Below are 26299 nucleotides of genomic sequence, written 5' to 3'. Positions count from 1 at the left end.
CTGGTCAGGTGACCTGTAGATGGCAGCCACAGTCAAAAAGAGGCCAAGAGAGTGGAGAGCCTGCAGACTAAGCATTCAAAGGAGGAGTAGGCCTGCATAGTAAGGACGGAAGCAGGGACTCATTACGGAAAGATCTGGGCCACTCCACCTCTGGGCCGGCTGGTTCAGTGCTCAGAGTGGATCTCGTAGCCCTCATGGAGGAGAGTGTCAAAACCTGTGACCAAACTACCCGTGAACCATTTCTCGATGAGAGCAACGACATCAGGTCAAGGTCTTTGAGGAGGTGGCAGATGTCAGGGGAATGTTTGATAGCAGAGTAGAGTTGAGAGTAGCTACAAGGAGCTGGCTGTCAAATGTGAAAGACTTCTGGTGGCAGGGGGGTGTCGGAGCAGGGTACACACCCCTGCTGGAAAAAATCTTGACAGCCACCTGTGCCGGCAACCTTGCAAGATACATCAACTCATCACTCACTTACAGTAGCTTCCCAGTACAATTTATGACCTCTTACATCAAGCCCCTGCTAAACAGGACCTCCCTCTTGTCCCAACAACTACAGACCCATCTCCAACAACCGCTATATAGCTAGATCAGCTGACTGAGCAGCATACTCAGAACTATGCCTCTTCTAAGAATCCAACAAGATCCTCAATGCCGCCCAATCTGGCTTCACAAATTGACGAGGAACTGAATCCTGCTTAGTGTCCATCTGGGACGCTCTTAAAAGACAGACTCAGAAGGCTGTAATGCCCAAATCCTACTCTACCTCTTTGCAGCTTTCAACACCATTGACCATCCTCACCAAGAGACTACATACTCTCAGCCTCAGGGATACAGCTCTGAATTAGATATCCTCCTTCCTCTACAACAGACCTCAAGTAGTATACATGCACCCATACTTCTCGGCTCCCCTCCCAGTCGTCCACGGAGTACGGCAAGGGGCCTTGTCTCTCTCTATTCCTTTCACTTTTACTTAAGCTCACTACCCACACTCATTTGATCCCATGGTCTATCATGCTGCAATTATGCAGACAACTCCAAAATCCCAACTAGCCCCGCTTCTATATCCACTGATCTCGCCACCTGCCTTTGACAGATTGAACGCTCGATTACGACCAATCACCACCTACTCAATCTGGGCAAAACCGAGATCAAGCTATGCAGGAAGACAGCCCTCTTCAGTCAAACCACCCCTTGACCGCATTCCTTAGGCCACCCCCCCCACCACCTCCAACACACTAAAATATCTCAGGTTCAACAAGGACTGGGACCTGACCCAGTCATCAAACTGACTCCATGGTAAAATGCTGTTACCTGCACATACGCATCATTCTGTTTTTCCTTTAACATTCCTGAAGTCACCGCGATTGTTGCAATCATCGTTTCCCATATAGACTATGCTGACGCCCTATACCAAGGGGCCCCCGCATCGCAGCTAAGAAAACTCAGGAGTACAAAACACTGCTGCGAGGCTTTTCCTAGCCTTAGGCACCCAAGGGAATACATCTTCCCCCGTCCTCAGTGTCCTTCACTGAATATCGATCAGGCGGTGATCCTCCTTCAGGGAGATGTGCATAACATATAGAACTTTCTACAACAATGGAACAGAATGACAGCAGCCTAAACATACCTGAAACACACCCAACAGAATCAGACTCAGCACTTCTACTACTCATTCTAGTGACAAATCATCCCTTATGGGGCGGGTTCCTCCTTATCCGTACAGACAACCATCACCTGGAACTCCCACCCATTAACAGCCTGCTGCATTGAGGACCACCTCACCTTCAGAAAGGCACTTAAAACCTGGCTCTATTCCCCTCTATACCCTTACGCAATTAGTCCGGATCTCATGCCCAACAAGACTTCTAACACCCGTTCAGTCTCCCGAGCTGAGAATCAGACCCACAAAGGGAGTAATTTAGGTGGAACATAGCACTCCTACCCATGCCTCTATGAAATGCACTGCATGATTACAACTAATATGCCTTAAACCTACTTCACCCTACCCTTGTGTGCTGTGTCCCATAGAATACAGCAGAGTTCAACAAGACATCCCGTCCAGCTGTCAACATAGCCACATAACCCTTGCCTTTGAGATATGCATCATTTGACAAATACCTTGGTCTGGACCTACATCACCCTCGAGCCCCATGTGCTACGACCCACAGAATAATGCCGAGTCCCATGAAAAATGTGGTCCATCCATTCACATTTTTTTGTTTTGTTTTTTTAATTCTTGGTTTAATCGCGAATGTGGTTTTTACAAGATGAATCAAGCAAACTTGTTTAATTCCCTGTCTCGTTTGGGTTTTCTTTGTCGTTGTGGTCGTTAAAGTCAGTTCCATGATTTTAGCCGTAGCCGTCACTGCGATACTGGAAATGCATTGGAGACCCTGTGCCCCTAGTGTATGTTTCTGGGCACCTGTTTGTGGCCCACAGAGCAGGGTATGGGCTGGTGGCAGCTCTAAGCTGAATTTCACAGGTGCTCTGAGTATCCTCCATCTTAGGATAGCCAGGCCCTGCCATTGGAATCAGTCGAATCCTGATAAAAACAAGATGGCACCTCTGGCCTCTTGCTTTCTATTGCCTGTTACCTTGTTTTCCCAAAGACCTGGGAAGCCCCGACTCTGTCCATTCCCCCTGACTGGCTGTTGGGTGGAAGTTCCATATATTGTGGTGTTGTGAAGTCCAGGCCAGACTGGCTGGAGCCTTCCCAGTGACTATGTTGTGGGTACACCCTGTGGGTGGGACCTGGGTGAAGGGAGTGTGTGACCAATATGCACTTTTTGTTGTGGATGTCTGGTTTATAGTATGAAACACAATGACTGAGACACCCCTGCCCGAAACTGGTATGAATGCAGTGTGTAGTGTTGAATGGCTGGGTACTTGTCCCAATACACATTCCTTGTTGAAAATGTCAGAGGGAGGAGAACGGCGTGAATGCACTGTATGCCTGATTGGCTGATTGCACTCAACCCGCCTCACACCCCGTAACAAATACCCCGGGCCACAATGGACCAGGAACCAGGCCGGTTGAAGGTAATATAATAATTTGTTTTGAAATTCAAACAAAATTACACCAAATTAATATTAGGCAGCAACGTGGGGGTGATAATTACAAGGTAGATTGATGGAATGCACTTAGTTAGACTTTTTCATGTAAGATGCACACTACACACTTGAAAGAAAGCAAAATTCACTTTTGAATGGATTTTAAATGGTAACACAGCTAATGATTTCCCCCTCAACACTCCCTCAAACCACTATTAATCAAACTTTGCATGGATAGGGAGGTGTAGCAAGGAGTCGGGTACCATATGCAGCAATCGCAATTTAAATCCAACCTACCCACACTGAATAGGAGGCAGAAAAACAGATTTAGCTACCCCAAAAACTGAGCAAAACGCCCCACGAAACAACTTAATGTTTATTTCCAGGCGTGGTTGAATTAAAAGAGCACGGATTGGGTATAAACAGTATCGGGACACTAGCTCACAATCAATGTCCTAAGCAGTTCAGAAATCGAGTTGGAAATGAAAAACACAGTACAGCCAAATCACACGTTGAAAACTTGCATTTTCTTATTTTTACAGTTTAAAATGTCAAAACGGTTTCAGAAACAGGTTGAATAGGCAGAGTAGGGATGTGGGTTTTATGCTAAAGAATAGATGCACATCACAGGAATGATAGGCAAGTGAAAGGGTAACTCTAGATGCATGCCAAGATGATTTTCTTAGTAGGAAATTCGGTTTGAAAATAAAAGCAGTGGACAAAGAAAATAATTTTACAAGGAATGACAAGTTTTACTTAAACTAGATTTTGGTGACTATACTGTTAAAGAAAGATACGGTACACTTGAAGGTTCATTTGCAAGGTTAAACTTTACGCCGCATTCAGCTCTAAATGAGAATTAATAAAATTATTCAAAATATGACTAAGGATTTAAGCAAAGAACAGTAAGGAAGGGAAAAATTACGCAAACACCTAGAAATCAAGGAACAGAATACACAGAGGATTCGGATAAATTAAACAGTTACTAGTGTACTTTCAGAATTACTTATGGGATGGAACAAAGATAAGGTATCAAAATGGGGTACGCTTTGTTTTGCTATGGCATGGGGTGATACTCGAAATCAACACATGAGCTTGGGATTTGGGACAGCCAACTGGGTTTCTGGACTCAAAGGATCTGGCCACGGCACATCGGCGGGCTCTCCAAGAAGGGGACAGCTGGTAACCTGGATCAACTATCCCTGTCCTGGCAGTGGAGTCTGGAATCTTATTTAATTATTTATTTTTTTGCATTTATAACGCGCAACTTGCAGCCCAGGGGTATCGAGGCGCCGTTACAAGAATATGTAGGAGGTTTGACATACAGGTTGAGGCGCCCTTTAGCTTCTTAGTTAATTACAAAATTACATGACAAATTAAATAGCATACAGAACGAGAGAGTAACAATATACTACTTCAGAAGGGCAGAACCGGTTTACAGCTTTTCAATTAAAGAGCTTAGTTTTGATGGCTTTCCGGAAAACTTGGTGGGATTCGATCTGTCTTAGGTGAGGAGGGAGTGCATTTCAGTGAGTAGCGGCCAGTGTGGGAAAGCTGGAGCCGCCTGCTCGGGCTTTCCGTAATTTAGGGGTGAGGATTGTGTTGGAATAGCCTTCTCTGAGAGGCCTTGAGGCAGTATGCCTCGTGATTCTGTGGGATAGGTATGGGGGTGCGAGCTCATGGAGGCATTTGTGGGTGATGGCAAGAGTTTTTAAGACAATTCTCTCTTTGACTGGAAGCCAGTGAACCGGTCTTCTCACTTCAGAGATGTGGTCTCTTCTGGATGTTCCTGTGGCTGCCCTGAGTGTGTTATTTTGCACCAGCTGGAGTTTGTTGAGGTTTTTTTTGGGGATGTTCATATGAGGAGAGCATTGCAATAATCAAGCCTAGAACCGATTATAGCCCTGGCAATAGTAAGGCAGTTCTCGCGGGATAAGAAGGGTCTAGCTGCGTTTACCACTTTGGTGTAGTACGCAGATGATGAGGCAATGGCATTAACCTGCCTGTCCATAGTCAGGTCGGCATCCAAGTAGACTCCAAGACTTTGATAGGAATGTTGTCAATGGTGAAGGATGAGTAATGCTCATCGAGGTTGCCCAAGGTGGTGGGAGACTATGAGCAGGAGCTCTGTTTTTTCGCTGTTAAGGCAGATCCAATTGTCTGCCATCCAGGAATGGATGGTGGAGTAAATGGAGGTCATTGTGTTAAGATCTGCATTATAGTCCCCTGTGAGTGGGATAATCACCTGCAGGGTGAATCTGGAATGTCTGGATCTCAGGATGCGCAGGAGCTAGAAAATTCATAAGTGTCTTTTTTTCTCTCGTAGGCTCCCCTTTTATAAGGCGGGTGGCATCACAGGATTTACCATGAGCGCAGGTCTTTGGCTTGACATGCCTCCAACAACTGGATTGGTCAGGGTTTACTGTTACCGCCTTCCTGTCAACCGGCTGAGCTTCAAGGACATGACATCAGTTTTATGGTGTGAGCTTAAATTGCCCATGCCCTCCCACAGTAATTTTTGCCAAAAATCAGTTATGACATAAATTGCACATTTTTACAGTTGTGGCGTTTTTGAAAATGACATGGGCAAATGACACATTTCATACAGAGCATGGCATTCCGACTCCCAAGTCTGTACTTTTTCATTTCGACCTTCTAATAATCTTTTGCACTTCTCAGTGGGAAATATTTCACCTATAATTGTACAATTTTATATATGTGTACCTATTATCACATAGCATGTTTGCATAAAATGTTAAAGTTGCACCATGTACACGTTCCCCGGATTTCCATTTTTCTGCCGTTTGCGTTCCCTACATTCTAGGGACAACTACTGTGTCTTGTTTTAATGATACAAAAATTGCATTTAAACTGTTAAACTTACGTATTGCTGCGATGTCCGGTTGCAGAAATAAAAGTCTTAAAGTGTATTAAATAAGATAGTCTTTTGCCCCATATGGGCCGGCTTTTGTCTTCCAAATAAGGGCATTTCCTTCCAACCCACAGCCAACTGCCAGCCCAAGTCCTGTGTTGCCATGGAGTTGCCTTTGAAGCTCTGAAGTTTGAGGGGAGGTGCTTTTAAATAAAAAAAAAAAAAAAAAATGCAATTCACACCTATGTGTCCCAGAAATCCATTCTGCCAGGCTGGAGCACAGCCACAGTCTGACGAAGGTGCGAGATCAACCACCATTGTCTATTTATATGTCTCGGGGGCTGGTCCATTGGAAGGGATGCATATCCTGTTCCCAGGAAGGAAATGTCCTTTGAAGCCAGGCCAGGAAAAACCTGTTTTGTGGCTTCAGCAGAGTAAATGCATTTATTTATTTATTATTTTTTTCTGAACCCGAAAGCAAATCTGTTGGAATTAAATATCCCATATACGTTTACAAACAACACCCCCCCTCACATTTTTAAGCAAGGACAGGACTTTAATTCAACATATCATTTTCTTGTTTGTCAAAAGCACATTTTACACGTGGGTTAATTCTGCTAGGATGTCACTTTCAAATGCGGCTTTTCCTGGTATCTTTATTCTGAGCATTTCCATGGCCATCGTTAATTTCTACTACACAAGAGTCTGTTCCACACAAGGATCCTTTCAAACTGACATGCTAAGAGAGAGAGGGGGCTTCTTATGAAGAATTTAGCTGTGATCTTTTGTTGTAAAGTAAAGTGTTTTTCTTCGTACGGCTCGGAGTGAAGTTCTTTGTTATTTCATAGATCTTGCTTGGCACAGCCTTTCATTCAGTGAGAAATGCCCCTCTTTTGCTGGAGCACAACCTGAATATGAATGTAACCTAGCTGGGTCTCACTGAATCAAAACTGTGTACCGTTGAACAGATGAAAAAGGGCATCAGGGCACAGTCATTTTTAAAAGGCAGAATATTCCCTTTTTTAGTGAAAAGTTTTGGGCTGGCAGACTAGCAGCGCTGCCTTTGAATTTTTTTCTTTTCGGTGCAAATGAACTTTTCTCTGGAGCCACTGAAGAAAATACTGGCAAAAATTGTCGGGGTATTTGGCGTTTCATCTCGCCCCATGTGTGGCTGGTTAAACAGAGCAACCATTATTTTGGTGACTGCAAAACGTAGTTTTAAGGCATGGCGATAGTGCTCAACAGCACCAGCGCAGCAATTCTGCGGGTGACTGCCGAGATGTGATTTGTTGGTGTAGGGGAGTTCTGCTGGGCGGTAGATGTATCCCACAAGTCCCACAAGTAGATACATTCTGTAGGAGCTGTCACACTGGTCATACTTCTAGCAAGAGTGGAGCCATGAACGTGGCACCCATGGTGCCCCTCCCAGTGGTGGAGTTCCTTTAGACATTGGTGGTCCCCTAGACCCTCCTTCATCTTCAGGACGACTGATTTATATTGGTTGTGGTAGACCATGCAACCAGGTAGACCATGCAACTAGGTATCCTGAAGCCATACCTATGAGGACAGTCACTGCTCAGGCAGTGGTTAAGACCCTCCTTGTTTTTTTTTTTTTTTTTTTACCAGGGTTGGTTTTCTTACGTAGGATCTCAGACAGGGGGACCAATTTAATGTCTTACTACATGCAGGCCATGTGGAAAAACTGTGGAGTGAACTACAAGTTTTCAACAGCCTACCATCACCAAACCAATGGACTGGTGGAGAGTTTTAACGGTACTATGAAGAGCATAATTGGTGCTTTAGAGGAACCCCTTAGAAGAAAGTGGGACCTTCTACTGCCATGCCTTCTCTTCGCTGATAGAAGTCCCTCAGGAAGTGGTTGGTTTCAGCCCCTTTGAGCTCCTCTATTGTCATCCGGTTAGAGGTCCATTGGCCCTAATCAAGGAAGGGTTGGAGAGTGCTCCTTCCCTCAAGCCAATGTGAGTCACTGACTAGGTGTTAGGTCTCCGGAGGAGAATGACACAGATAATGACAGAAGCTTCTGATAACTTTAAAGAAGGTCAGGCTCTGGTTAAACATTGGCATGCCCAGAAGGCCAACATGGTGTTTACTCCAGACCAGCTAGTTATGGTGCCTACAGGGCAGAGGGCCTTACAGGAAAAATAGATGGGACCCTTCAAGGTTGTGGGCAAACTGAGAGATCAATTACTTAGTGGACTTGGGCAATCCCATGGAGGCCCCTAAGGTCTTTCACACTAACCGCCTAAAGGCATATGTATCCAGACCAGAACTGGGAGCTTTGCTCGTAGCATCTAATCAAGAGGAGGAGGAGAGTAAACATCTACCTGACCTTCCCAGGGGACAGCCTTTAGATGTAAAAATAAGAGTTAATCTCTCTCCTGATCTGACTCTGCAACAGGAGTGGTGCAAAGTCCTGTTAAATCATTTTGCCTCCATGCTTTCACCGACACCAGGCTTGACCCCCTTGGGGCCAGCATGATATACTCACTGGTGACTGTCTCCCTGTCAAAAGCAGGGGTTACAGAATGTCAGAGCATGTAAGAACCCACATAAAGGAAGAGGTCAAGAAGATGCTTGATCTTGGGGTAATTGAGCCATTTACAAGTCCATGGTCTAGTCCAGTTGTGCTAGTGCCAAAGGCAGGATCCAATGATTTGAGATTCTGTGTGAACTATAGAGCTCTTAATGCAGTCACCACGACGGTTGCCCATCCTTTACCTAGGACAGACGAGCTGGTGGAAAAACCTGGTTCAGCCAAGATCCTCAGAACATTTCACCTATCAGGCTATTGGCAAATGGCTCTGACAAACCATGCCAAGGAGAAAACTGCATTCTCCACCCCAGGAGGCCTCTACCAGTTTAAAGTTATATATTTTGGACAATGCAACTGCTACATTCCAAAGGATGGTAAATTATGTTCTGAATGGGATAGAGGACTTCCACATGGCATACTTGGATGACAGTGAAATGTTCAGCCCCACTTGGGAAGAGCATCTTGGCCACCTGGGAAATGTATTGCAGAATATGGATCAGGCCCATCTGACCATAAAGGCAAGCAAGTGGCAAATGGGTCAGAGTAAAGTGGTCTACATTGGACATGAGATAGGAGGAGGTGAAATAAGGCCATTGCCTAGCGAAGTAAAAGCTGTACAAGACTGGGCCACACCTACTACTCAAACCCAGGTTACTATAGGAACTCCATTGAGAACCTTGGGACCATAGCTTCTGCCTTGATGTGATCTCCTCCACCAAATTCCCCAAAAAGGTCAGGTGGAATGAGGAGTGCACTAAGGAATTTGAAGGGCTTAAGAAAGCCCTTTGTCAAGCTTCAGACTTAAGAGCTCCTGACTACAACCAAATCTTTACTGTACAAATTGATGCTTCAAATACAAGAATAGGTGCAGTTCTGAGTCAGCTGGATGAGAAAGGCAGGGAACACTATCTGCTTCATCAGTAGGAAACTGAAGGACCGAGAAATAAGGTGGGCAACAATTGAAAGATAATGTTTTGCAATTGTGTTGTCTTTGAATTACAGAAGTAGATCCATACAAGTATGGTCTAAACTTCTTCAAACAGACCACCAACCCTTGAGATAGTTAATGCAGATGAATGGGGGATAATCCTAAATTGTTAAGATGGTCAATCAGCCTTCAGGGGTTGGATTTCACCATAGAACACGGATCAGGGTGTAATCATCAAAATGCTGACAGCCTCTCCAGAAGTATGACTGACTGGAGTAAGGCGATTCATCGAGGAGTGGATCAAATCCTCTTGTCCCTTAGCCTGGGGGGAGGTGTGTTGGGGAGAATTCTCAGAAATGCACTAATTCCCTTCTACCTTAGAGAACACAAGCTCTTTTGCTGGACTTTTAATTTTTAACCTGGAGAGAAATTATGGAACAAGACCTTTTTCCCACCCTCATGTGTATTTTTCTGTAATTTGAACTATGCGTTTGTTTTGGTTTTGGAGTCTGCCAAACTCCCCAGCATCATATTTTTACATTGTGACACACAGCACCTTCCAGTGCAGCGTCACATAGAAATCCTTTGGATTTCTGCTAAGGTTTAAAAACCTTCTCTTGGATAACTACCGTTTCCCAGAGCAGTAAAGTGAAATTGACTTCACTTACATTTGTAACTTTCTAGACCCAGCACACACCATCTTACAATAGAGTTCTGGAGGGGTTACTTAGTATCCCCTTTGTCTAGTTTATCATGTAACATTTTTACATTACCCTTTCTACAAGTATTTGGATGGTGGCAGCGGGTAACTTTCTACCATTGGCTTTGGCGGGACTCACCAGTGAAGCCCACCTCTGGCTCCAGCGTGTCTGGCAGGGCAGGAAGTGAGGGAGGGAGCTGCCCGAAACTCCCTTTGTTTAATCTCATTGCTTACAGCAATGCACCCAAAGGTGATTGGCCGGCTGGCATACCTTGGAGGACAGCCACCCTGCTGTGTGATTGACAGCTAGGCTGCGAATGAATGGAAGAGACTTGCATAAAAGGCAAGGTCTTTTGCTTGGAAGGCAGAGTCGACCACTGGACGAAGGAATCCGAAAAAGAACTTGGAAGAGACGCTTGCTGCAACTCCTGGACCATTGGTTTGCCTGGTGAAGCTCTGCTGCAGTGCTGAAGCTCCTAATTCGCCTGAACTAGTTAAGCCCTGCAAAGGACTATTCCCCCTAGGTTGGTGGGACCAATCAACCCCAAGACAAACTAATCTGGAAAGCCTTTCGGAACTGGTTGTACTTCCATTGATGCTGAAGGAACTGATTGCCAGGGAGAGGAACACCAGAACTAAGCGTGTCACCTTTAAATCAGACCAGAGATCCAGGAAGTTCCTCTGTCTAGAGGAGCAGGAATGACCAAGCCTGAGCCACCTCAACAGAGTGCGGGACCAAAGATGTGAGGAAAGCCCATAAGGTATCAGAGTGGTGCTAATCGCAAGAAGCTGAAACCACAAAGTGCCGCTGTTCTGAAGTTTGCCCATTGCTGCCGCCGACCTTCAGACCGTAGTGCAGCAGTCCCCAGACGTCCTCCCTCTTGTCCCCACGATTAAGGCCCAGGAACAACAGGTTATGCAGACCTACCAACAGGAACAGAAGCCAGCTGGAACCAATTTCTTCAGACCCAAGATACTGTAAACTAAGGGGTACTTATGTCTGGTCGTGTAGCATTGCTAGCTCTCAGTTGAGACTTGCTTTGGCTGCCCATTGCAGAATTGCTTGCAGCTTTGCCCATCACAAGCCTCCCAGCTTGTGGCCCAACAGTGATTTCCTTTTTCAACAAAAACAATATATAACATTGTGCAAGACTTTTTACTTATCTTCAAGAAGAACTCCAGCTCCCCTAGTCTTTGCTCAATTGACATTGGCTGTCCTAGCTCTCTGAACGCTTTTCTAACCTCCGACTTTGTATTTTTATGTCCCTCCAAAAAGTCACACATTCCATAACTTGTGCAGCTGGGAAAGGGTTAATATACATTGAATTGCGGGGGGATCAAAGGTACTTCTTCGTTTGAGACACTTGTTAACCATTGTTTCTTCCCTCTAACCTTTTCCATTAGACACCAAACTCAGTATTGCTCTAAATGTACCAATGATATATCAATGTCCACGGTGTCCTAGTTATTTAAGTTACCTCAGGGTTCAGGAAGTGTCTGTGTGCCATCCCAAATGGGTATCTACTGATTTATTGAAACAGAGTGTGTATTTTTGAAGACTATTTTAATTGTCACATATGGGCTACCTTCTAAAGAAGGCTTATTCAAACTGACCAATAATTGTTTATTCAAGAAACCTTGAGTACAAGTTTTTTTTGGATACTTGTCACTGTGAAAGTCTATGTTACAAGCCTACAGCTCACATTGTCCTCTCTTGAGATAAGCCTGGCTGCTCAGTCACTCTACCAACTTGTGTAGTACATGCTTATACAAAATGTTGGGTTAACTGTTGCCAAGAGGACAAGGCTGGTGCAGTCTCCCACAGGGTACAGCATACAATCATGCCTAACACTTGGCCTTGACCACTCTCCATGCTACCTTGATTGGTTTGGCTACCAGATATTCCCTATTTACTGTAACTAGTGTGGCCTACTAAACATCTGTCCACCAGGCCAGAGTTTAGAAATCCAGTCGAGCACTTGCCTCCAGCAGTGATCTGAAGAATGGCTGCAGGAGTTCTCCTTTTATCCAAGATATCGCCTGGAAGCTCCCGTTCGGCAATGGTAAATATTTACTCACCGTAGTGACTAACGTACTCTTATTCCATAGTCCCCTTTCCCCCATACTGCATGGACGTCCCTCACTAGGGACAGGAGACAGAACTTTTTTCACCAGAAAAACTATCTTCACCTTTAAATTTAGAGGTGGGGCACGGCCCTGGGTCATGTGCTCCCCTGACTTCACCCACCGGCGACACTCCTCAGTCCCCATTGACGCGTCAACAATATTTAACATTGCCTAATGAAACCCGTATTATTAGGGGGGATGATGGTGGGACGTATGGAGGAACGGGTACTAAGTACGTTAGTCACTACAGTGAGTAACTATTAATTACTCTTACGTCCCCGTCCCCTTTCCTCCATACTGCATGGGCAAATACAACTGAATGTAGCCCCATGGTGGAGAGGAGACCCTCCTTAAGCAAATCGGTTCCTTAGAACCGCCTGTCCGAAGACCGCATCGGACCTAGAGTCAGTGTCCAAACAGTAACGCTTACAGAAAGCCGAAGGGGTGGCCCAGGTAGCCGCCCTGCTGATGACCTGCCACGGAACCTGCCGTTGGATGCAATGGCCATGGCCTTTGCTCCGACAGTGTGGGCGTGCATGTTAGATGGCAGCGGCTTGTGCTGCCCCTCGCAGGCCTCCTTGATGGCCGAAACCATCCACCGTGCAATAGAGGCCTTGGATGCTCGATACTCGGGCCTGGATCCCCCGAAGTTGACAAACAGGGTGTCCAACTTGCGGAAATGCTTGGTCCTGTCCAGACAGAATTTCAGAGCGCATCTGACATCCAGACAGTGCAAGACTCTCTGAGCCTCGTCCTTGGGGTCAGCAAAAACATAGGTAAGAATATTTCCTTGTTTAGATGGAAAGCAGAGGGTACCTTACGTAGGAAATCAGGGTGTGTCCGCAGGGCCACCTTTTCCTTGTGAAAAGTGGTATAGGGTTCTGAGGCCACCAGAGCCAGGATCTCGCTGATTCTGCGAGCAGAGGTGAGGCCCACTAACCAGGCTGTTTTAATGGTGATCAGCCTTATGTCTGCGGTCGCAATTGGATCGATGGGTTTGTGCGCCCAGGCGCCCAACACCACCTTAAGGTCCCACACAGGGTGTGGCTTTTTGATGGGCGGGTAGAGCCTGGACAGGCCAGCCAACTGTCTCCCAACTATCGGGTTGGAAGAGAAGACCTCCTCCTCTGAATTTCTGTTGGCCCCTATGGCTGGCACATAATTGCGGCATGTGTCCACCTGTACGCCTGAGTGCGCAAGGTGTGCCAAGAAGGAGAGCACAGCGTGCACCATCTCCTTAGAGTCTGCCCAATGAAAGAACCTAGTCCATTTACTTTTGTATTGGCTCCTGGTAGCTTTGCTCCTGGCGCCCTGAATGATTTCCAGGTTAGCGTGCTATAGGCTCAGGTGCTTGAGCGTGACTTGCTCAGGAACCATGCTGCAAGGGCTAACTTCTGTGGGGCGGGGTGGATGACACTGCCCCCCTGCTGGGCCAGAAGATGGGCTGGCCTCATCAGAAGGTGAATAGGTGGTCTGTCGGTGAGGCCGAGCAGTTCAGAGAACCACGGTCTCCCCGGCAACCACGGAGCTATCAGAAGGATGCTGAGGGGACAAGAAGACTAACTTGCGGATCACCCTGTGGACCAGGGGTGTGGGAGGGAAGGCATTCCCATATAGTGGGATTGTCATGCAGTCCCCCTGTATCTGGAATGTGTCGCCCAGGGAGCCGGGGCACCGCCCCTGCCAGAACACAAACTGTTGGCACTTTCCGTTGTCCCAGGAGGCAAACGGATCCACTTGAGGATGCCACCATCTGCTGAAGATCTCCAGCAGCACCTAGTTGTTCAATTGTAATTCGTAATTGTCTTCTCCCAGTCTGTCCGCTTCCAAGTTGACCTCCCCCAGGAGGTGGACGGCCGTGAGGTATGTGTTATTCTGCAGGGCCCATTCCCACATAGGGATGTAACGGTATAACGGTATACCGTTAAAGATACCGTGAACCACTTAATTGAACAATAATAACCGTCACATTGTTTATACCGTTATACCGTTCATACCGTTAAGTGTGCTTTTCAATCTGATTTGGAAAGGCTGCAGTAAGCAATTGCTGCACAGTCTTGGTTTTGTACTGTTGGATGTGCCGTCTGCCAAGTAGTTTCAGTTGGAGCAGTTTTTAAAGCCATTCCATAAACCACACATGCCTTACACAAAATCAATATGTTAGCAATAGGAAGAATAGATACAGTGCCAAGAAGGAAAAGGGTTTACTTTGGGGTGGCGGCTTTGGGGTTTATATATTTATAATGGATAATGTTCTCTAAACATATGGCAATGGGGGATTTCCCTGGTTCTATCATTGAATTTACATTTAATAAGTCACACTGCGAAATTCACTCATCTCTGTGGGTATTCCCTGCTGCCATACCAAAGGGTAAGATGTCAGTGATTACTGAACACCTATTGGCCCGCTAGTAAACTAAAGGCTGTAACGTAAAAAGAAAGTGCGTGTGTGTGTGTGTGTGTGTGTGTGTGTGTGTGTGCGCACAAGCGTATACTACCATCAGCCTCCATTGATCTGTGGCATGCAGGTTATCAAGATGGCAACATGTTCATCTTCACCAGTAGCCAGTGGGGAAGCAAAAAGCCTAAATGACCACTTAAGAAAAGCTTTTCAGTTTGCTTTGCCAGTTGCAGCAGGCCTCCACCCCACCCCCTCCTCTCCACACGTGTGTTTGTGTTTGGTGGATGTTAAGACGGATTTCTGAACTCTGTCCTGGTGGCGCAGAAGTTCAGAAGGCCAACCTAATTACTTGGAACAGGGTAACCTCTGGACAAGCCAGACCAATCAAGGTAGCGATCGCGGCGGTCAAGACTAGGTCTCAAGAGGGGTGAGGGTGACTGAAAGCCCGCAATGAGCACACAAAGCAAGAGCGCTTACAAACTACTCCAAACAGTTGTTATATCAAAAATAGATACACATTTATTTTAAGGCCTTTAAAACAATGACCGTAGCGAGAAAATCACAATATCACAATATTAAACCAACACATACCATATCAACACAATATATATACAAATGCACAGTCGCAAGCGTTTAAAGCACGAAATATGTAGTCCACCTGAAAGGAAAGGAAAACCGGCAGTGCGATAACGCTTTAGACTCAGTTCGCCTTCAGAGGCACCTAACTAGATGGAAGTCCGAGCCCTGCGAAGAGTGGAGCCTTGTGCTCAAAGTACCTGCCACGCCGGTGCCAACGGGCAAAAGGGGAAGCTCTTCGGAGGAAGTCAGGCAGTTCGGGTTAGTGCACAGCAGAAGGAGAACAGGTTCCGCAACTCAAGCGCAGCCTCCACAGCGGGCAGAAGCAGAGCGCGAGTACGGCCAAAAGGGTGCTGTTTTTACACAGCAGGGAAAAGCAATGGGATACTGCAGGAGGGCGACCAGATCCTAGCTAAGCTACTCACCGGTCCCCGAAGCAAGCAGACCCAGGCTTCTCCACGTTAGTTTCAGCAGCTGGCAGGTTCAGAAGAGCAGGGAACGCCTCGTAGTCGTGTAGAGCAAAAAGACGTCCCAATCGACGAAACCAGCACAGTTTGTTGCCGCAGCAGGACAACGGAGCGTCCGTGTGTATTCAAGCCAAATGTACACTCCTCCCTTCAGACCTGGGGACGCCAAGCGTACGAAGCGTGGGAGAGTGACAAGGACTCGAAATACAACACAACCTGGCGGCAGTTACAGAGCAGGACTCCCTTGTAAGCTGGTCAGTCAACTGGATGGCCCAGAGACACTTCCGAAGGCTTACTTGGCAGGAGATGATGAAGTCGCCGGGAATAGCTGTTCCTGCTATTCCAAAGGTCGAAGCACCAGTACAGGCCTTCTGGTTCGATCCAAGGAGGAAAGGGTTTCACAGGACGACAGCAGTGCAAAGGAGGATTCCTTCAGCGGGTCACCAGCGATTCCTCGGTCCAGCCTCGTGGTTGCAGGATACTTGGCTCCTGTATTCCTTCGTTCGTGAGAACTCAGGAGATCGACATGGTAGTGGTGTTTCCAGCTCCCTCTTATCCACGGTTCCCTTCGCGCCAAAACGGAGGGGAGCCAATGGGAGATCCGCACATCAACACACATACCATATGTGGACCAATCACGGACCACGGTGGTCCCAGGCATTCACACCACCCCAGACTCTCTGGCACCCAGGATGTGTATTGGGACCAGACATCCCAGCCCACACCCTGGAGGCACACAAACGACATGTAGAAGCCCGCGAAAGCAACTACGTTTCGCGGGAAAGTACATGCCCAAATAAGGAAGGCCCCGGGTCGCTCGACCTGGGGAAGGTGAAGGGAGCAAGACGGTCAGTGGACAAGACAAAGGAGCCTCGTGGTCTGGCCATTTTGGGAGCCAGGCCACCATTTTGGGTTCAGTGCGAAAAACGTGCTCAGAACGTCAAAAGGAGCTCAAAATAAACAAAACGATCGCTGCCACCATTCGAGTCCCTGAATGACTTGCACCGATCAAATACCATCCTAAAAGAGTATCTAGGGCCTGTAGAAGGCTAGAGACCCAAGAGAGCTGTAACTTAGCTTACAGTGCCCTCTTGTGTCATGTTGCACTAAAGCCGCAACATGATAGAAGAAACTACGGGAAACAGCGTTCCCCGGTACTGACTGTCTTAAGGGCATGTCAGTTTCCCCGTAAGAAAGGAGCGAAAGCCCAGAGAAGTGCGGCAGAAGGCTGTACTTCTCTGGCAAAGTCAAGAACAAGGTTAAAAACAATAGCAAAAAGTTTAGGGGTTGCCACATGGAAGGAAAATTACTTACAATTACGAAATCTTTCCTAACAGTGGAAGCAAGGCATTTCAGTGGAAAGTATGTTGAAAAGCCCAATTCTGGCCCTGGGTGCCTGGTTTTGTTTGTGATGATAAATCTGTCAATTTATGACCTTTTAGAAAATATTTATTAAGATCAGTTAACTCCACCTGCTATACCGCGATAACCATGATATACCGTCATTTGGCAAGAAGGTTATCGTACCGTCATAAAACGAATACCGTGACACCTCTATTCCCACATGATGACCGCTAGGCTGCACAGTGGCGGGGACCTGGTCGGAAGCAAAGCTCAGAGCTAGCCAGATGGCCTTAAGCTCCAGCCAGTTAATATGAGACTCCTGATCCTGCCGGGTCCAGACTCCATGGACGCTGTGACTGTCCAGAGTGGCTCCCCAGCCTTCGAGGGAGGAGTCCGTAGTGATGGTACACTGCAGGGCCGGTTGCTGGAAGGGCTTGCACATCCGCAAGTTGTAATCCCTGGACCACCATCTGAGGTCCGAGTAGAGAGAGAGAAGGAATGCTGACCGGCTCCGCTTGGGAGCCCTTCTTCTGGTTCCATGAGTCTGCAAAGTGCAGCTGTAATCTCCTCATCCTTAGTCTCGTGTGGGGCACGGCCAGTAGGACCGCTGCCATGATGTCCAATAAGTGTTGGTACCACCAGGCCGAGGTCACTGGTCTGGTAAGGAAGTGAGCAGTGGCTCTCTTGATGGCCATGACCTTGTCCTCCGAGGGAAAGACTCTTGGAGCTCGTACACCAGATGAGGCCCAGGAAGGTCAGGCTCTGTGCAGGCTGCAGCTGAGGCTTCTTGAGGTTGATCGTAAAACCCAGGTTGTGGCATGTGTTCATAAGTGCGGAGGAAGTGTGGATAACCACCTCCAGAGATCTTGCTCCGACGAGCCAGTCGTCCAGGTATGGGTAGACATGGTGGCCCTGTGCCCTAGGATGGCTGCCACTACATTCAAGAGCCTGGTAAATAGAGTGGGGGTTTGAGTTGAGGCCAAAGGGTAGCACCTTGTATTGGAAATGGCAGCCCATGATACTGAAGTGCAGGAAGGAGCGATGTGGTTGCCAAATCGGGAGGTGTAGCTAAGCATCCTTCAGATCCAGGGAGCACATCCAGTCTCCCTTGTCTAGTGCCTCTGCAATGAGTGCTGGCGTAACCATCTTGAATTTTTGAAGAGGGAAGGAGGGGTTGCGGGTGGATCGGTCCAACACAATGCTCAGGCTAGTCTGGTTCTTCTATTGTATGGCGAAAATCATGGAATAGAAGCCCAATCCTCTCTGGGAGACTGGGACTTCTTCCTCTGCCTGGCTCTCGACAAGCGACCGAATTTCCAACAGAGTTGTTGTCCCAATCTGTGGGAGTGGAGGGGGGAGAGGGAGGGACCGTTAGGCGAGACCCAGAGGATACTACAGAGAGGATCCAGGGGTCTGAAAGTTCTGGCTCCCAAATTGCACGTGAAAGGCATGCCTGCTCCCCACTGGAGACACATGGACCCGAAGGGACGCGTCATGCTTTCTATACCTCCGAGGCTGCTGCAGAGGAGGGAGGGGGGGGACTGGAAAAAGCCCTAGCCTCACCCCCCCCTTTTGTTATTAGCGCTGGTGCTGACTCAGAGAGTGGTCAGGCGGCCAAGACCTCTGCTCCTGGAAGCCCCGGAACCCACCATACGCCAGCCCCTTGTCAGAGCGCTGATGCGACTGGGTTTACTCCTTGGGCGTGGCCTTTGTTAGGATAAAGACTTGGCAGTTTGCAATCTGTTCTTTTATCCAATTCCTCATCGGTGGTAGAGTGAAATAGGTCACTACCCTCAAATGGAAGGTCCAATATGCGTTCCTGGACATCAGGGTTAAACTTAGTAGGCCGAAGACAGGCAGTCCTTCTCATGTCTGTGGCGATGCATATGGCTCGGTCAGAGGTAACGATGTGGGCCACGGTAGACTCCATGATGTCCTGTGCTACCAGCTAGGCTTCTCCTAGACCCGCCTTGAAGCTGCTTGGCTCTGCACCTGACGTTCTGGAAGGAAGTCCGCTATTCTCAGCCAGAGCCTTTGGTTAACGGCTGCCAGCATGGCATCCGCGTTGGATTGATGCAGGTGCAGCGAGGCGTTGGAGTACAGCTTCTTCCCGTATGCCTCCAAGATCTTCTCCTTGCGTAGCAGCACCGAGGAAGACTGATGCTTAGAGTAGAGTGCCGCCGCAGCGATCACTCAAGAGTGCGTTTGAGGGTGGCCGACAGCAAGAGTGGATCCCCCTCCATTTGCCTAAACTTGGCGTCAAGGCGCTGATTGACAGGTTGGGCGGAGTGTGGCTTGAGCCACCCCTTCTTGGCCAAGGCAACATCTTTCTGCATCGGGATACCCGTTCAGCTAAGGGGTTATATGGCGAGGACTTCTGCCAAGACCCCCTTCTCGGGCTGCTCAACCTCTGGTTGAGGAAGGCCCAAATATTTCGCCAAAACGGCAAGCCGTTCGTGGAAGGCCTTTGCTGATGACGGCGTGTCAGGGTCCTCCTCCTCGTCTGTGTTGACCAGAGTATCTGGCTGGTCCAGAGCGGGTGGGGGAGTGTTGGGCGCTGTGGGCTGCGGTGTGGAGACTGGAGCCAGAAGCTGCAGCAGAGGCTAGTGTGGAACCACCTGTACTGTGGGAGGAAGGGGCGCCGGAATCGAAGGACCCGGCATTGACAGCGGGGGCTGCGCTGGGGCCTGTGGTGCCGGAGCCATAGGAGGAATTACTATGGGTGCCAGTGTAGTGACCGGAGGGAGCAAGTCCCTGACTGCATTGCGCAGGATGGCCACCATCTGACTGGTTTGCATAAGCGCCAGGAAACTTTCAAAGACCCCGTCTTCGGAGGCTGAAACGGATGGCAGGTGATATTGACGGAGTGGCTGGAGTCTGCTGGGGCCTGAGCGCATTGTTTCGGTTGCAAGGGGGAACCTGCTCTGCGCTGCTGATGGATAAACTGTAGGCCACGTACCGGGTTGACACCAGTTCCACCTTGAAACTCGTTCTCCCACCTGCTCAGTTTCTAGTAGGGGCATTGGACGAGCGGCCATTTTGTCTGGCGCAGCGGCCATTTTGTTGAGCTGCGTGCCACGTGCCGAAGTCATGGTACTTGGCTCCCTGGGCCCGGCCACCACCAAGCCTCTTGGCGGCAGAGCAAGAAACCTACCCTGCACCTCAGGCCGGGGCAGTGTTGCCAGTAGTGCTGCGCGCAGCTGCCCCCTCGGACATTAGGCCGGTACTAGGGTGTTGCTCCTCGGGTGTCCACCCGATAAAAACCATGCAGCCTCTCAGAACTGCTTCCGGAAGGATCTACTGAACCCTTCGGCCGCGAGGTCAGTAGCTAGACTAGCCTTGGTGCGTGTGCTGGTGTGAACACCAGAGAGGTTCCTCCCGCTCGGGCGCTTCCTTGGGAAGGGAACGCCCTTACGGGGTGTGATGGGAAACAGCGGCCCTCTCTTGGGCCTCAATCTCTGTCTGACAAATTCTTTAAGTGCTCTGGAGGCGACCTTTCGAAGCGCTCCCTCCACCTAGCTAGCCTGTTCTTCAGTGCGCATGGAGTCAGTGTGTCACACGCGGTACACCCTTTCCAGTCGTAGTCGGAGCCAAGGCAGAGCAGGAAAAAATGCTTTGGGGTCGGACGTAGGAAAGAGCGCCTCGCAGGCTGGACACCTGCTGAAGCCCGCTGAAGTTGACATGCGCCTGGGAAGAGCTTGACACCGGAGGACCAAGTACCTGATTGACAAAAAAAAGACTAAAAGATAGAAGTATCCGGGGAAAAGCCTGTGGAATTACATGGCCGAAGCAAAACCCAGGAGCGCTTGTGAAATCAGCCCATTCCAGTCGACACAGAAAAGGGGAATGGGGAGTGGAACTGTGGGCAGAGTCAGGGGAGCGCACGCTCCCAGGGCTGCGCTCCCTAGCGCCACTAAATTTAAAGGGGAAGATGGTATTTCTGGTGAAAGAGGTTCTGTCTCCCATCCCTAGCGAGGGACGCCCATGCAGTATGGAGGAAAGGGGACGGGACGCAAGAGTACGATTAGCACCATTCAAACAAAACAGCCAGTAGTGTTCCAATCATGGACAACTATTGGTTTCACTCACACCTAGAAACTCTGGCTCCATGGATGTGGAATGGAACCAGACTGGGCCACACTGACTCAAGGCAGGACAGGACTAGCCCAGGAAAGCAGCAGTTTTCACAGGCAAGTGCATGGCTTTACACAGGATATCCTGAACTGGCAAGGAAGGAAGAAGGGCAAGGCCAAAGAACAAGCAAAGATCTCGTGGCACGGCCAATTTAGGGCACTGACCACGTTTAGTAGCTATGTGTGTAAACCAATATGCACTCTAAAAATAATGCAAAAATGGTAAATTAATATCTAGTGCCACCAGCTTGTCTTTAGGCAAACAAATCCCAAGTGTAAAAATGTAGGCCTTTTAGAAAAGTATCCCTATTTGATGGCACTGTAAAAAATGTTAAGTTACAGAAAGTTACAGAAATGTAAAAGATCATAAAAGGGAAATAGTTTCCCAGTACTGATAGTTTGAAGGACTGACCTGTTTCCCCATAACAAATGAGCAAAAGGCAAGGGAAGTGAAGTGGAAGGCTTTACTTCCCTTCAAAAAGTCCATAGAAACTATGTAGAGCAAGTGGACTAAATAAAAATCTTTACTAACATTCGCTTGCTCTGCCTGGAGTTCTTCGGTGGTAGCTGTCGACTCTCCAAGTGCTTTTTATGACAGCATAGCATAGGCTGAGAGGGACCGAAATTAAGATTAGATAAACATGAGTTAAATCCTAGGGTTCCAGTATTAACCATTGACCAGGACCTACTACAGGGGAACAAGGAGTTGGTACAAAGAAGTCTACAAATCTATCTTCCACATAAGATGCATACTTCTAATTGTATCCATTATTTATGTTCCCTCATGCCTTAAATGGTGTACAGGTGTCCTCATGTTTATTTATAGATTGTGCCAAACGCGCAGATTTAATTTCACATAGATGCGTTTGTTCAGCCTCAATTGGCCTTGAGAGCCAAAAGTAGCTCCTGGTCGAGGTCGGTATCAAGCTAACCAGTCTCTTCGAGGCAACAGGTAGGAGCTAAATAGCTCCCAGCTCGCCTCAGTTTCGAACCCTGGCTGGACCAGCATTTGGTTATACGCTCCTTAAGTGTTTCCAGTTTAAAGAGCTTACACGACAGAGAATCATTGTGGTCCCTTGGAAAACAACTATTGCACGCACGGTACACTAAAATTCCAAGGGAACTTAATGTTGCACAAAGAGCAGAATTGAAATGGAGTATTTTTCATGGGGTTAAAAGAAAGCAAATTAGCTTAGTTGAGCTATGTGAGATTAGAAGCATTCTATAAACTAAGGAACTGAAGTGTGGATTTGTTTTGTCCTCCCCCACTCTCCCTACTGCATCGCTTTTCAGTGTGGTGCGCCTTTCAGCGTGAAGCCGATCACTGCTGCTCTCGCTGATAATAGAGTAGGGATAGTGCTGCAGGTACACACCACTGTTGATGCCCATTTTCGAATTCGAAAAAATATAATGCAATAACCTGCACCAACCAGCAGATGGAGGCTAATGCAAACAACGTGAATTCAAGCAGATTCACAACAGGACAGGACAAATGGGACGAGCCCTTTCAGAGCCCACTGTTTAGGCGCAGCACGTTGGCCACAGGACACTGGGATCTAGCAATATACTCTCATCCTAAACACTAGGTATACACGGCACTCAGTGAATGAAGCTTTTTTAACTAAATTTTGCTGTGTCCCACATGTCATGTATGCAGCAAACATGACATGCAGGACACAGCGACAAACATGCTAAGTGTAGCTTTTCTGTTTTAACTGAGCGCTGTGTATACCTTAAGTATATTGTCATCCTAACCACAAGATTTATTAGTGTTTACGACAACAATGTATTGAAGGAAATGTACTGTTTTCTCTCATTGTATCATACAGTTAAATAACTTGATACATAACAGCAGGGGCATTACACATATACGAAGTAGACAGCCACAATGGAGTAAACGACAGTTTAAAGGAAACACAGTGTAGAACTTTCAATTCTCTAACATTACAAAATAGCATACTCCTCTCTCCACATGCAAGTAAGAAAAACAATTAAACCCTCATGTGAGCCAAACATAAAGGACTTCCATAGAGAGACGGGAGAACCAGAAGGTTCAAACCCTGACGCTCTAATGTCCCAACTGCACAGTAAAACCAAGGCATTACAATCTGAGGAAGATGTCGTGCAAGTTCCACTGCATCTTCACCACAGAATCGACAGTCTATCCACTTTTTGAATATTGGACCACCTGCCTACAATGAAGGAAATATACAGAGCTGCTAGGTTCCTGCACCCTGCTCGTCACTTCCAACAGAGCGAGCCAAAAAGGCACCTGCAGACAACGCTCTGTGCCAAAAAAGCCAGAGCCAAAAGGGCCATGACTGAAAAAAGGCACACCAGTGTTCACAAGCCCCCAAAAAGTGTACACTTCTGGTTGGAACTATGGCACCTTACGTGTTAACTGCACTTGCACACCAGCCCCTGATCTCATAATGCTCATCTTACTATACCTTTTGATAGTTTGGCTTGACAACGTGTGACAAAGCCAAACATTTGCTCATCAATGAGGTTGGCCTCTCGGAAATGCCCACCCGTGTCAAATCGGAAAATCCCTCCTGACAGAAGGAAACCAGTGTATCGACGTTACTAAAAATCACAAACATTTCAAATATTTTGAGACAAATTCTGAAACACTTTCCAGAGTGCTATTTGCAAAACCTAAATATGTACTCACTCTAATGCATTATCTATTTTGGGCAACAAAGTTATATTGTGAAAAGACATGATACACAGGAGTCTTAAGACCAGTTTAAGGCATATGCAATGATGCTATACTCACTCTCTGCTTGTGCTGCTGCAGTAAGTTGTCCAAGTTATGTCTCCGTTTGTAATTGAAATAAAAGTTCTTGCACTGAGCTTCACTTTTGGTTCCCACCATCTTGGCAATGGCTCCCCAGTTCCGCCCATGCTCAACCAATCCTACCAGCAAAGGAAATCAAAATATTACTTGAAAATATATTTATTTCTTAACAAATCTTTTCTACCCCACATCACAGAAAATATATTCGCTTATTTCTTTTGATCGGGCTCTCATTTTATCAAAACCCCTCCCCCCTAAACCCCTCACCCCCAAAAATTAACATTTTGGAAAATCACTGGGGATTATTAAATGATGTATCTTACAGCAACTGAAAAAGCTTAAATAACCATCGAATTACCTTGTGTGATGAGCATTCTGATTTGCAAGTCCTTCATCCCACAGATTTGTCATTGAAAACATGTCCTCCCATGCACAGACAGGATTTGGAAATCTTTTCAGCCAGCATAGGGCAGTGACAGAGTCATGGGCCTGTGACCACCTCCTGAGCTGGAACAGGGGAATTACATGGGCACAAGCCAGAGCCAGCCCTGTCCCAAAGGCAGAGAGGGGGCTCAGTCCTTAAATGTGCTAAACCTGTTAATGTTGGTACCGACCTGTTTCATGATGCCTCCCAAAACTGTTCCTAGCAACAAGCCCCATTTTTTTATAAAAAGTCACAACACACAAAGTACAACCAGGAGCAACCAATAAAAGCCATACTGGAACCAGCGGAATGAAAGCAAGACTGAAAGGGAATTTAACTGACATTTTTCAGTCAAACATCAAAGAGACACCCAACACCCGACCTATCAACCCCAAACAGACCTTGGGGTGAATGGTGGAGCAACAGAAAACAAACTGGGAGTGAAGAGATTGCAGGGGAAAAGGAGAGGCACAGAAACCATTCCCCAAAATGAATTAGCAACACCACCCGCCAGCACATGAATGTCATAAGGAAAAACGAGCAGCCGAGCACCTGGCTATCATGCGAACAGACTGAAAGGGGGCGGAGCAAGGGGCTAAAGTATCTCACTTGTGCAACCCCGACCTGGGGGGAAAAGACAGGCACGGATTGGTCAGAAGAGACAGGTGACCACCGGAGCCCATGGAAGTGGGGTGGAGGGGTCAGAAAGAGAACAGTAAATAAGGGGGGGGGGGCGAATGGAAGGTAGATGGAGGTTTTGCAGGGGTGTTCAGGTTCACTGAGAGATAAGGAATTGGACAGACTGAGGAGGGATGTGCTGAAGAATAGGTGGCCGAGTTAGTGCAGAGTACAGGTGAGGTATTGATTGTGACACCAGTTGTATGCAGTGATAGTAGGGTGGTGTAAAAGGTGAGAGAAACAGAGAAAAGAGAGATATTGTAGGATGAATTGGAGAAAGTGCAAGAGCAGATGGTAGGAGGACAGGAGAGTGTGATGTGGGAGAAATGGTGAGGGCTGAGTAAAGCAGAAAAAGGGAGGTAGTTGGAAGAGATAGTCCGAGGGAGTGTGGCAGGATTAGGGCATTGTGGCCGAGATAGGGTATTGCATGTGGCAGAGGGTGGAGCAGAGGGAGTGTGGTAGGATTAAGACATAGTGACGGAGATAGGGTATTGCTTGGCGAAGAGGAGGCGGTGGGGGTGAAAGAGTGGGGGCAGAGGTGGGTGAGGCGGCAGAGGGGGGAGTGGGAGCAGAGAAGGAAAGTGGAGGGGTAGAAGAGGAGAGTTGGAACATCAGAGGAACAGAACGGAGAGGGTGAGAAGAGGATAGGGAGGAAAGAGGGAGAACAATTAAACCATAGTGACAACCCTGAAGAGTGTTCGGCTAGGACATTTGTACAACATCCCAGACAAGGTGGCATGTTGTCTGAAAGGGTTTCTTTATTATAAATCATAGTGCCTAAGTGTTAGGGAGATTTTTGCACAGCCATATACTGAGGGCTGTGTAATCATCTAACCTAATGGTTTAGCAGTGTGTCACCAAAAAGGAAAGACCAAACTCTCCAATGGTAAGCGTAGCAAGAGCAGTCAGGCTTAACTTTAGGAGGGAGGAAGGTTGGCAGGGAGGTACAATTAGTCCCAACAGGCACCACGCAAGAACACACCACACTGGTAGACTGTAAAAATATACACTTTATATAAAGTCACCCACATATTTATGATGGGAGAAAAGAAGTGCTTAGGTTACAAAGAACACGTAGCAGCGCATAGTGTAGATAAAAAACTGAAAAATTGCCAGTAAAGGCCCAACTTAATCCTTAGCCCAAAATGTAGACCCCATGCCTGGTGGTAGGCACTGTACATATACGTTTCAGATGTAATTTAGGAGAAAGACACCTACACAATATTACACACAGTAATGATGAT

At 47.4% G+C, this 26299-nt stretch overlaps 1 protein-coding gene across 7 annotated transcripts in view; it reads right to left on the bottom strand.

Annotated features, from left to right (window-relative positions):
* NCOR1 (nuclear receptor corepressor 1) overlaps nt 1-26299 on the bottom strand; it is a 2268409-nt gene that overhangs the window by 1475921 nt on the left and 766189 nt on the right. For all 7 annotated transcript variants that reach the window (XM_069615218.1, XM_069615220.1, XM_069615222.1 and 4 more), the window contains one exon: nt 23933-24072. In XM_069615218.1, coding sequence (XP_069471319.1) covers nt 23933-24072 — 140 coding nt within the window. The remainder of the gene's footprint in view (nt 1-23932; nt 24073-26299) is intronic.

The sequence above is a fragment of the Ambystoma mexicanum genome, chromosome 9 (genome assembly GCF_040938575.1).
Source record: "Ambystoma mexicanum isolate Mex_15411 chromosome 9, UKY_AmexF1_1, whole genome shotgun sequence".
Taxonomy (NCBI): Eukaryota; Metazoa; Chordata; class Amphibia; order Caudata; family Ambystomatidae; genus Ambystoma; species Ambystoma mexicanum.
Note: the sequence above shows the minus strand (reverse complement) of the source record. Positions and strands in the feature narration are given on the sequence as shown.